Source organism: Dromaius novaehollandiae, chromosome 4 (genome assembly GCF_036370855.1).
Source record: "Dromaius novaehollandiae isolate bDroNov1 chromosome 4, bDroNov1.hap1, whole genome shotgun sequence".
In the NCBI taxonomy this organism is placed as follows: domain Eukaryota; kingdom Metazoa; phylum Chordata; class Aves; order Casuariiformes; family Dromaiidae; genus Dromaius; species Dromaius novaehollandiae.
This window is the reverse complement of record NC_088101.1, coordinates 55159361-55172840: the sequence shown is the minus strand read 5'-3', so window position 1 is coordinate 55172840 and position 13480 is coordinate 55159361. Positions and strand designations below refer to the sequence as shown.

The 13480-nt window shown below is 38.2% G+C and overlaps 1 protein-coding gene across 7 annotated transcripts in view; it reads right to left on the bottom strand.

Annotated features, from left to right (window-relative positions):
* Nucleotides 1-13480, bottom strand: part of MTUS1 (microtubule associated scaffold protein 1) — a 124515-nt gene that overhangs the window by 70225 nt on the left and 40810 nt on the right. For all 7 annotated transcript variants that reach the window (XM_064511091.1, XM_064511087.1, XM_064511088.1 and 4 more), the window contains 2 exons: nucleotides 5537-5719; nucleotides 1063-1197 (listed from right to left, as the gene is read on the bottom strand). In XM_064511091.1, coding sequence (XP_064367161.1) covers nucleotides 1063-1197; nucleotides 5537-5719 — 318 coding nt within the window. The remainder of the gene's footprint in view (nucleotides 1-1062; nucleotides 1198-5536; nucleotides 5720-13480) is intronic.

The window sequence follows — 13480 nt, the reverse complement described above, 5'->3', positions numbered from 1 at the left end:
TAGCAGCAAACACAACATAGCTACAGAAATGTTGGTTGAATGGAACCTCTGGATGCCAGCTACCCAGCCCCCCACTCAGCACAGGGCCACCATCAGCATGCAATCATTCGGTCATGCCTTTGTCTAGCTGAGTCTTGGAAACCTCCAGGACTGGAACTGCTACAGACCTACTAGGCAATCTGCTCCTGTGCTATATAACCATCCTAATAATTCCCCACACCACCACATCAAGTCTCCCACTCCAGAATATGCGAACATTTCCCACTGCAGCCTCTTCTGGCACTAACAGAAGTGGAAACCAGAGTAGTGTTTAAACAGAAAGCCAGAGAATATATTTAAACTGTTTCTTTTAGCACCAGATGGTGAAGCACAATGGTCTCATCTCCATAAAAAATTAAAGCAGACTCTACTTCCACTTCAGCCAGTAAGGGGAACATCAAGAGAAAGCAGCATGAAGAGCTAAGTTGTTTCTTGGATTCTTCCCTTTGGAAAATGGGGCAGTGACATTCATCTAGAAAAGCCTTCACCTAATAATATCCATTCCAAACAAATACCACATTCCCAAAGTCCTTTTCCTCCTGAAAGGAGTGAAGACAATGCAGAGTCTGCATGAGGAAGAGGACAAACATACATGGAGGATAAATTCAAGGTACACCTACCCTGCAGATCACCTTCAGCTACAGTCATCCACCCTAAGCTTTATGCCAAAGAAAAGAAAAAACAAAACAAACAACCAAAAAAAACACATAAAACACTCACAACCACCCCACACCAGTACAACATAAAATCCAAGCAACGACACCTGCCATTTAGCAGAATGCATCAGGCTGAACTCTGTTACAGGCAAATCATAGCCACGTTGTTCTTTGATCAGTCCATACCATAGTGCAAAGAAATAGTTACTAAACCCAAAGCACCACTGATGTGATTTTACTTCCTCACACTATTTTCCTGGACTGCTGTTTAATAACCACTGATTCACAAAGCAACCAAGTGCAAAAGGTAAGGTACTGTAACAAGAGCAACTTCAGTTCCACTCTAGCTACAAACAGACCCAGGTACCTTTTGGAGTTGTTTTCAAGGAGTGTATTCTTGGTCTTGGCACTGCTTTTAAAGGGACAGATCCAGAAATACCATTCTGACAAGCTGTTTTTGAAGACCATTCTCCATTCTTGATGATTATTGTGGCACTCGTAGCTACAACACAGAAGGAGAGTCAAAGAATTTGCTCTAGGCAGTATCTAGTTCTAGGAAAAATCAAATCCTACAACAAGCGTGTTTTACTTGAGGCTAAAGTTAGAAGAAACAAAAGCTGGAATAGATGTTAACACCTGTGGTATCTTCTATGCAAACAGACCGATGAACCGTAACAGTCTGAAGGTTGCAAACACCTCAGAACTAGACAAAGCTTTGAATTTTGCACAAGAGCAGAATGTATGTAAAAGTATATTAAGATACATAACAAGAAATCTGAACTTGCTGTTCAAAGCAAATGCAGAATACATTTCAGTTTGAATAAGCCAAGGAAAAGAGTATCATCAAGATACAAAGTCATTCTGACCACAGAATTGACTGTTAAGCCACCAACACACCACAGAGAAAACTGAACTCCTTCCACCCTCCTTATGCAGCACTTCCAGGACCTCTCCAATGAAGGCAGAGCTCACCTTACCTCCACTCTTATCTCCAGAGAGGAGCTGATAGGACACAGCAAAAGAAACCCCTGCCCCCCCCCTCCCCGAAGAAGCAGACAGACCCAAATCAGGGAAACAGGACAATAAGCAATTGCTACCTCATGTCAACACATCAGATTTCCAACTAATAGGGTAGCTGCAATGGAAGACTTTTTATTCCATTTCAAAGGAACTCCAAGGAGGTTTGGTTTAGTATCACAATGAAAATTTATACTTGGAAAAAAACTGAAGATACAGAAAAACTAAGAAGTTTGGGGAAAGTCAATGCATTGGTTTAGTTTTCCAGGGAGACACACACACACACAGACTTCTGAAATAAGTATGGGTGAGTACGCTTTGGTTCAAATACCAGAAACATATGTATATTGACACATTAAGAGTTAAGAGATTTATATTGCATTTCCCACAGATAAGCAAGAACTAGTCACACTGAAAGAGTGTGCACTGTTGCTTTTTGACTAGTAGTTTATAGGAGAAAAAAAGCTGTTCATTCATCAGATTTGCCTCAAATTAGTGTTTTAGTAAGGCTGATTTTAAAAAAGTGACATTAACTACATATCAAATATTGTATGCTGAAAGGTTCAATACACATAGCCCTAAGATTTCAGGGTCTATTTAACTGTACAGGCGTAAAGCTGTATAAAGTTAACTGCTTCACAACGATGCTTCTTGACCATGTATCAATACATCTGCTGCAACAGCAGGAGGGCCAGATTTGCTTTGCCTGACACTTTCTAAAGGCAAAAAAAGCTAAATATTTGCAAAGAAAATCTATACATGAGAAACAGTTTGTACAGTACATCAGCAATGCAGTTATTCTGGTGGAGTCCGACATGACCAATACCGGATAATTCAAACTAATTTGTTCCAGCAAAGCATCAGTCCTTATGCATTTTGTAACTTTTTCCACAGATTACCAAATAAAGCATATTTGCTCTGAGATCACTGCAGGCATCCAACTGCTACGCTATTGTCTTACAAATCAGCAGCATGCCAAGGAAGTAACACCAACTAAGCACACTTCTGGCACAGGACTAGTTAGGCACTGTTCTGTTACATTAGCAGCTCTGGAGTCATCTAGTCAGGCAACGTGCAGAAAATAAAGGCAGACTTGCAAAGTTTAGTCATTATATGATCCAAAGGTGTTTTCTTCTACAATTCAGAGTAGCTACTGCAATCTTCTGATGAAAGACTGACAGGTATGAAATGATCTCACTCCAGCCAAGATCTAAAAGGTTAAAAAACCTCCACTCACACAAGATTTTTTACTGAAGTATTAATACTATACAGAAATGCAGCTCAAGGTCAATTGCTATGATCAGCTTCTGAAACACTATTCCCTCTGTATACAATTATTCTAATGCAATACCAGTTTGGATTCTTACTCTTAACCGCAGAGTTTAAACATTTCAGTATGTTCAGCTTACTGCTGAAATTTTCCTCACAATTTCTGTTAAAAATTCAGTTTTTTTCAATGCTCAAACTTAAAGCCTGTATGCAAAATATGCTTTTATTACTTAACATCAGCACTCCTAATTTCATGATTTCCAAATTCCTCATAGTAGGGAGATTTTTTTTTTTTTTTTTTTTTTAAAGAGCAAAGAATCATAAAACTCAAATGCTCATTAGATAAAAAAAGATTAATGCTGTCACAGGAAATTACCAATCCTTAAGTACATCTCATAACAAAGGGCTGAGCTGGCACAGCAAGAGGAACACTGTCTTTCATATAGCAACAAAAGGCAAACTCCTTAAACGAAACAAGCTAAACTTGGTCAGTTTAATGCTGTCCACAGAACTACAGTCTTAGTCATGAATTTCCATGACATTCACAGCGTAAGACACCCACTTTGATCTTTGTGTGCCCACTAATTTAACAGAAGCATTTCAGCATTATTTGCAAATAGAGATTTGCCTTTTATTTTCCTGACATCATTGTCTAGTAGACTAAATGAGACAATAAAAATAAGAACAGCACTGTACATGAAAACATTAGACTAAAAAGGTAAGTTTATTAATTCTTTCCAGTTTGATTCAAAGTCATAAAAACTCCTTTATACTAACATATGAATATGTATCCCATCATATGTAACCCAAATTCATGATACTCACAAAAACCTATGACCAGATTCAAATAATTTTCATTAAGTTTAGCAATCTATCCAAAGAAAATCATCTCAGCAAAAAAAAAAAAAAGCCAAAACATGTTACACATTTAGCAGTTTCAACAAAACAAAATACATATTTTAAAAACAAAAAACAAAAAAAGATCAACCTACTTCTTTTCCCAGTAAAGGTGGCTAACAAAGGAATAATACAAAAGCTGTAAGATCCCACTATCAGCAATGTCAGTAAGGTAATGTCATAGTGGCTTCCTGATTCAGTCGGTGGTATTAGTGTAGAATTGATGAAAATATCAGGAGAAAAATTAGTTTCTGTGCAGCTACGGAGTCCTCCTGGTATAGTCATTTAAGAAGGATCAGAGCAAGCCCAAAGCCAGAGAGACTGCAGCCATGTTCAACCTCTCATATTCTTCATGCTTGCTCTTACTGAATCAGAGTGGAAAAAATGGTAAGCTTCAAGGCAGTGGACAAAACAGATTAAACCAGCTAGCAAGTCACACTAAATAAGAAGCCATCAGTTTGGATGCTTAATCTGAATAGAGTACATTTCATTGTTATGAAGCGATGACCCTTTCCTTTGTTACAAGGAGGGGGTAGGGGGGGAGGACACAGCTGCTTAGGAATTCCCGATACAGTTCTAAAACTGAACAGCAAAAGTCAACATGGCTGTCAGGGTAGCAGAATCAATCACTGCATATTTTATTACATATCCTCTTACTCCTTTCAGGAATATGGTAGGTTTTCATTTTTAATGAGGACACTACAGGAAGGAAAACAAAGAAATGAGAGCACTCATTGTATATTTATGCATGTGCATGCATACATAAACTATACATGTATGTTAACACACAGTTCTCTTTTTCAGTCCAAGACAGATTTCAAAGACATCTGGCATAAAGGAAATGCCTTTATCCAGTCTCTAGAATAAAACAGATGATGTGATAGTAACAGAATATTTGAATGTTCTCATTTGAATAAGTATAGCTGGGAAGATTGACATGTCTGACTAAGAGTCAGTTGTGTTATTTCCTTCACATTTTTTCCCCCTAGAACTCCCACAACTGCTGGGTTACAGACCCTTGGTAGAGCTTGGTATTAAAGCTAGTTGCATTATTTTTCTCCCCTGGTCTTAATCAAGATGGATTTGGTTCAGGTAACACACCAGTGCTTACAGTTACATTAGAGAGGATAAAAGCCTACCCATTCAAAGTCACACTCTCACTTTAAAAAAAAAAAAAAAAAAAAAAAAAAAAAAAAAAAATCTCAGCTATGCATTGTCTTAGAACTCTAAAACCAAGATACCATCCAGGTCAACAAGAGCATTTAGTATAAAAGACCTGTAGTGTGCTGCTCCAAATACTATGACAAGTAATCCATTCACAGCATTCACACATTTCTTATTACGCTTCCTCCAAATGCTGCAAGGAAGCTTCTGATCAAGAACACCTGCTGGTTTTGTGATGCTTCAGGATGGAAGAGGAGCTGCACAAAAATTTTTATTCAACAAATCAAAAGACAAGTCTCTGAACTCCTTTGTATTGTATATCTTAAGAGGGAAAGTTGCAAGTTAAGCAAAAAGAGTAAGATCCAGAACTAATAAAAGAAGTAAGATGAGAACTGGCAGGTCTTTGTCAGACAGCAACTCCCTTCAAAGGGATTGTGCAACAAGGAGTTGGTGCTGGGTATCAGCTAAAACCCGTAACACTCACCAATACTTACAATTACTGCTGAGAAGACTTCGCTCACTCTGGGTGCTACTGACTGACGAGACGCTATGGGTTCTCTCCAGCGCTGACCTTTTGACAGGCACTTTGGATTTAGGTAGCGGTTTACCAGAGTTAGCCCAAGAGACTGCAGAGTTTTTCATGGAGGCCAGCTTCTCTCTGGGAGATGTTCCTACACCTGTCAATTGGGGTGGAGGGGAGAAGGTGAAGGTCAGGGAAAAAAAAGGGAGGGTGTGTGTAAAAAAAGGACTTCAAAAAAGGCTTAAGCAATCGCTTCTTCTACATATATGCCTACAATTAGAAGACTTACACATATACAAACATATATATAAAGGCTTAACCTACCTCATATTTTCATGGTAAATATAAGCAATACTGTCAAGGTCTTCAGCTCCTACTACTTGATTTTCCTTGATAAAAACACTGTAAATACAGCAAAACAGTCCTGAGGATTTAAAGCATCCAGTCATATGTGCATACTGACCTCAGGACCAACGCAAGTTCGAGAAAGATTGGCCTTCAAGGCAGACATTTGCATGCACAGTGTTTCCTGAATTCTACAGCTTGCGCATATTAACGTTACCTGTACTTGCAATCCCCTAAAAATATCACCTCTGGCTCAAAGCCAATCCAAGCAAGTTTGTTTTATTTGTGTCTTCCCCCTATAACAGAGTTATTTTTCCATTTTAAAAGATAACTTCATCCTTTTAAGGACAAAAGGGGCAAAAGAAAAACAGATTGTGCTGTGCTCAGATAATATACCTAAAACTGACAAGTTCCGAGGAACTAGTTAAACAGCACTCCCTGGATCTGCGCTCCGAATGGCCACACTGGTGCAGACACATTTTTGCCTTAATTGTTGTTTTCAGTTGAGCTTGTTGCATACAAGTGTCCAAAAGCCAAGTTAATCAACATCGCTAGAGAAGAATATCTATATAGGAGACAGGAGCTGTGCTATGTTCAGACAGGAGTTTACTGTTGTGTTACTAACAAAGCAACTACGCTTTTGGCAAGAAAATTTCAGTTTAGTTATTACCAGGCTTCCAGTTTATTCCTGAAAAATACATGCTCAGATTAATGCTACAATAGCCCAAATGAAGTGATGTATACACAGACTTTTTGTGCTGGCACTAAGCTAACTCTTACCAGCTCTGACTTACATTTTAGATGCTGTGATACTTAGATAGTGCTCCAAGTCACTGTGCAAGAGAGGCTATCATTTTTGTACAGACAGAGATATGGAAGATATATTTAGGTATTTTAAATGCATCTTAACTACTGATGTTACTGCCACTTTCAAGTCTGACTGACATAGTTTATCTTACTTGAAAAAATATATGCATGCCTAAAGTGTTTTACATTTTACTTGAGACAATCAAATTTCTCCTTAAATAAGATACCCTTCCCTTTATTCTTGCCACTATAACCACATTTCAATTATGCTTAAGCTGTGCAAGAAACAGTTGAAATACCACACACTTCGCCAGTGATTCCAGTTTGTTCCGCATTAGTTTTGCTCCAGGATCTCCACTCTAATATCAATGGTTAAGAAACCATCAATTTGCAGCAAGACCAAGTGAGCATGACATTAAAAAGGGGATTACATGAAGATTTAGACAAAGAAAACGCTCATGTCCAGTGTCTGCGTTTCAACAGTAGGTGGTGCGACAGGATTAGATGCTTGTCTCGAGACTTCCGTATCAAGTACGGAAAAACAGGAACAGTACTAGTAAGAAAGACACGTTCATGCTATTCCTCTCAGTTTATATCGACTCAATTATGATACACCACAATATATACTAAACATGCAGTAGTATCCTGTATAATACTAGTCACTGAATATGACACACAAGCTTCAGGAAGTCATTAAACATGCTTTATGTTAGACCTGTTACAAGGGGCACTTTTACTACTGTATGGCATTATGCAGAACTGTGATTCTGTATTGCTGTAAAATCTGAGATTAAAATCCTACTATAAAAATCTAAGACAAAATTATCAGCTGTATTTTGCAATTTCTTGTACATAAATCATTGCAATGAACGTTTAAATATGACTTGTTTGGAAGTGTTTCATTGCAGTATCACCTCAAACAGAGCAGCCCAGACAAAAAATCTGAAGTTATTTGTGTGACAAAAAAAATTTTCTGCAACATCTGAACTTTACAGAACAAATCTGACAGCTTTTTTAAAACTTTCCACCTTGCTTTCTGAAAGTGTTTTTTTTTTGTTTGGTTGGTTGGGGTTTTTTTTTTTTTTTAAGATGGATCAACACACCAGAAAACTAATCCATACTAGTCAGATTCCTCTTCTAAATAGTCTCTCAGCAAAACTAGGTACAAAAAAACCCCCAACAAAACAACAACAACAAGGAAAAGAGCTAATGTACAAATACTGCAGGTTAAGCTTGTATGACTTAGCAAGCTGAAGTTTTGCAATTCAAAGGCAGCTAGCAGAACAAATGTAACTTATCAACTGCATTTTATTGTTTAAAGATGAATGGCATGCTTGATTCCTACTGTGCTGGGCTCTAAGTTCATCTATTTCAACAGTGCAGGGAAAAAAAAATCCTGTTTTATTTGCAGTAATTTCCACTCAAGAGGGATAGAGACAAGCACGTGAAAATGCCTCAATTTATTCTTGTACTGCATGTTCCATAAACATATTTCCAGACACCCTGGCTTCTTTGCAAAAATCTGTATTGGGCACTGCTGTAAGCCAGCTTCATACTCAAAACACATTCAGCGAGTGCAAGTTCTAGCATGTGCAGTTTCAGAAACAAATCAAATAAAGGTCCTGTGTGCAGGTGGCCTGTGTTTGTTTTTTCCCTTAATTCTTCTACTGCTGAGTGCTTTCCTATAAAGCTTCTGTTAAATTAATTATTCATGCACTCGAATGCATTTTTCAAGAGGCCAGTTTGAGGAGGAAACTTTAAGTTGTGACACAGGAACATTAAGCAGTTACTGAAGTAGTAATAATGTTTTTTGTTTGTTTGTTTGTTTGTTTTAAATAAGTGTTCAAAAAAAAGCACCGTTCCCTAAGCAAGGAACAGTACAGAAATAAATAAAAAGCTTCTGAAGACAGAGGCAGGAAGATGTATGAACAAGAGTACTGCAAACAAGTACAAGAAGAGGATATTTAGTGAACCATTTATTACAAAAACAACAAGCAACGGTCCCTCAAAATAACAGGCTTTCATCAGTTATTTAATCTAGTCACTGAAGGAGAATACTAGAAATATCACATTCCTCTGCAGTGCAGTAATATGTTGGCAATTCTTCAGAAAAAGCTCGATGCAACAATTACATTACATCAAGTACATTAATGTATCTCTTGTACTGGAGTGGAAATAAGCAAGGACCAAAGCTCATCTTTCAGAAAGTTCTAAAGTCAGATTTCATATCCTAACTCAGGTCATCCTCCCCTGTGACTCGCACATAGGTGATTATTGTTTAGAATAAAGGAAGGCTTCCTTTATATTGCACTGGAGCCTACAGTAGGACATAAATTAGATAAAACACGCTCCAGGTGAAGCGAAGCTGCAGGAACCTGAAGACTATCTCAGTCTTGTGATGACTACACCTTCATCCTCCTGCTTTACAAGTTCCAATTTAGTTCTTCTCAGAAACACTGATGTCCTAAACCTCCTCACAAGGGAGCTGTATCAGACAGATGCTGCCAGTACTGCCTCAAGATGCTTCCAAGAAGAATCAGCACAGTTTGATTTAATAGTTACATTTACATAACAGTGCCAGCTTTCCTATTTCCTCTAAAAGGCAAAAGATGCCTTCTCAGTAGAGAAGCCTTTTAAGACACTTAAAAATTCAAATCAAGAGAATAAATATATGCCTGTATTTTGTAAGGCACCAGTAGCAGCTAATTTGGGATGACATTAACACTAGTTGTATTTTAAAGTTAAAGATATATATACTAGTTTGGAGATTAAATGTCCACTGTTTCAAACCATATTCAGACATTTCACATCTAGGACTGAGCAAAGAACAACTGGAAACAACTCATGGAGCTATATAACACTTTGAAACTTTGGGTAGACTAAGTGCACAAGGTGTGTTCTGAAGTGTGGGGTTTTTTTGGGGGGGGGAAGGACAGGTATTTGCATGAAACACTAACACTAGCAAAAGTAGTTGCTTTGAACTTTCATTGCTTTATCTACTCAGTATAACAACTTTTGGATTCTTGTCTTACATTCTTCTGAAATTTCTGCAAGCATTACAAAGACCTGAGTGCTCTTGTTTTAGGAGTATTAAACTTTGCAACTTTTAAAAATAGTTTGAAGCATGACAAAAGCCTACTCAGCCGTCAGGAGGTGGTCTTTGTAAAGTGAGGGGCACTAAGTCTTCAAGAAAAGACATTGCTTTTTGGTACCTATAGAAAGGAGGAAGTAAATCATGGACAGAAACTGGATTTGCCTATTGTTTCCAGCCGACTAATGTTAACATAGTTGTTTATAGATGCTATTCTGAGCACTGTAAAGCAGTAGCAATCCTAAGACACTTCTAATGGCTGCAAACTTCCCAGATTACCTGATTAACCTGATTACCTGATTCAGCAGCATTTGTTATGCTGAATATGAAAATGAATATGAAAATCTGCACTCAATTCCTTAAATCGGGTCACTCATTGCACCAGAAACAAAGCTAACAAGATGGAATACTCTCGGAAGCCAGAAGTCAAGGGAGACGTGTGTTCTACAGAATACTGGAGGTAACATAGTACTTTGAATAAAGATCATTAAAGTCATCCTAAAATTTTGACATCCCCCCCCCCCAAAACCCTCAAAACATCACACCTCTAAGGTTACCAAACCAGAGTTTAATCCATCAGTCTACTTTTATGTCATTCACTGTAACAGGTTGCAAATTGCCTCACAGCCAAAGAACATTACACTTTTATTTCTCATGATCCATTTGACTTAAGACTAACAGGAAATTTATTCCAAACAAGAGATTTTATGCTGAACCTTATATAAGGCTTGCAGAATATTAATCATCATCTATCCCATGGTAAGTAAGCTCCTTGTTAATGAAATGTAAAAAGAAGGAGGAAATATAGCAACCTTTTCCCCTAGCATATGTAGCCAAAGCTCAAGGCAAACTGATTTTGCTGAATTCAGATTACAAAATCTTGCAGCTCCTTTCTAGGTTCAAAATGTGAATTGACCATTCTGTACACATATGACTGAGTACCCGAGACAGAGGTCTGTATTTGGCACCATGACACACATTGCTTTAGGCAGCTCCCAAGGACAGTCAGGAAGCAAGAACTGGCTGGAGTGGAAACACTAGCTGGGAAGTCTAACCCATGCAATCAGAGACTTCCAGAGAAAGGAAGACCTGCAAGATTCCTGAGCCCTCACAAATTTCCTGAAAAAACTGATTAACTAGACAAAAGGCCCTTCAGATGCATTAAATCATTAGGTCTCTCTCTCAAATCAGGTAGCTTCTTCCCTGGCTGCAACTGCAAGAGAAGCTAACAAACTCACCAAAAAAAAAGGAACAGGCAGAGAAGCAGCCTGATGAGCAGCGATTTTGTTAGTAAAAATCATGAAGCAGGTCAATGTCCTTTCAAAACCTACTCAAGATGAACCAAGGCCCTCTCCACAGCCACCTCGCACCAACGTCCTTCCAGCAGGGAAGGCACTGACCCCCATCCCCCCTTCAGTAGCAAGTTCTGGCTGGATAACATTAAGGTCAGACTGAGGCCTTCAGGTGCCTGGCAATGTGTGTATCATACTACAGACACATATACTTCATGGAAACCCATGTACTGGTTGCCCCCTTCCCACATCTCCAGAGAAGGATACAGGAGCTTTAAGGTCACTTTTACACAGATTAGCTACTGTAATGAAACACTACAGATACAGACTTAGGAAAGGAGTTTGGTTAGACTGGACTCATGGGTGGAAGGACAAATAAAATCTTGGACAAGTGAGTACATGAGGAAACTGCTTTTAGGATCCCTAAAGAGGCTGGCTGTTCTGGAAAGAAGAAAAAAACATAGGAGGGGCTGAAACTAGATTTTAACCTTATCTGCAGACTCTCTGGTGCATTTGAGATTTGATCAAGAGAATGCACACCAATGGCAGATACTCTTCAGGGTAACTCTCCAGACCAGCATTATGGGAAAATTCTGACAGTTTCAGGTCAGAGAACCCAGAGGTTATGCTCGCTTTTTAAAGTATTTCATTTCCTCTTGGCAGCATGTCAATTCAGCTTTAAGAAGTCACATGGTAGATTGCTGGAATGATACAAGCTGAACAGTGGTTTGCAGGAATAAGGTTTGGATTAGCTCCTAGGTTCAGCATCAGAACAGAAACTCAAGAATGAGAACGCTTATCAAAGCTAAACTGTTCTGGTTCTGCTTCACTAGTATTGTGAGAGGCTATACCAAAAAGTCCTGAAATACAAAGTTTTCCATACAGCTGGAAATGGATAGGTAACAATGGAAACCCATTTGATTTTAATTTTTCATCTGAAAAGCCTTTTATGCATAATAAATTGCAACAAAACTCAGTGATGAACACCGTCTTCATCTCTCATGGCCTGTTCCAGTTTTAAGCCTTTGGAAGCTTCTCTGAATTACCCACTTAACTATAAGATCAAGCCAAAAATTCAGTGGAAAGAATTTAGCAATTTTGAACTAACAAATGAATCAGTATTTCAAGACCTCACTAAAGCCTTTTAAGGTATTTCTAATGTAACTTAAACATATTTGCTATAACATATGGGGAAAGCTATCTGAATTATTTTTCCCCCTGCTTCAGTTAGTTACAGAATGCTGAAGTCCTTCAATACGGTCGACTTTCCCCAAGTTCAAGGAGGACAAAACTCAGCGTGTTGAGCTCCTCCCTCCCCAAGCTTTCATTACTCTAGTTATATGCTATGAAAATATTAGCAAGAGAGGAAAATGGAGCGCCACTGGACTAGACTCTCACAAAACCTAAGCAAAGCACACGGCAACAACTTCATTAATGGGATCTCGGTGACTTAATTAGAGACATAAGGGTGGGTAGAACCTCAGAAAGAACCATCAGAAGAACTACACTTTAGAAATAGAGGCAAAGGATATTTTGGTTATGAAGGTTTAAATAGCTTGCTTTAATTTCTGGAAATTTTTAAACAGCTATCATAGTAATATCATTTAACAGCTACCATTGTAATATTTTTGGCACTTTCAGATCCCCAAATAGTTTTAATTGCACATAAGGCTGACAAAGCCCTCATAGCTAAGACAGCACCAGTAACATGCAGTTTTGTATAATGGGAAATAATTGAAAATGATTTTATAATTTTAAGGCAAAGTATAGGTAAAGTATAAGCATATCAGAAATCTTATTTGTAGGAAAGGAGTAAAAGCCCCTTCACTTTACATACTGATAGGCAGACTACATTCAGCACAAGGAAAAATACAGCAGTAGGCATTTACGTTTTTGACCTAAAGTAATCATGTATATTCTTATCTTATACTGTTCAAATACAAACCAAATTCCTTGTGGCCCAGACTGTCACAGCCCTTCAGTCCAATTCCATGGGTGGCAGTACGTTAATTTTTGGAAGTGGTTGACAGTAATAGAATTTGGAGCAAGAAATTGGAGCGACATTCCAAGGGACCACCTCCCCTTTTAGTCAAAGACATGACTTTACCAAAACCATATTACCTCAACTATTACCAGGCTAATACTTTTCCGCAGTGGTTAAGTATATCCCATGAGATGGCTGTGCACATTTGCTGGGATTGAAAACAGTTGCCCTCATTCCTGGACTTATAACTAACATTTTATATTTTTTTATTTCTTGTTGTAGGGGAGTTTCCTGCTTCCTGTCTAAAATGACAGTGCATGATACAACCCATTGCTTACAAGTTCTTGTTTATTCTAAAAAAGATACACACACAAAAGACTTAGGACAGATGGACTGCTT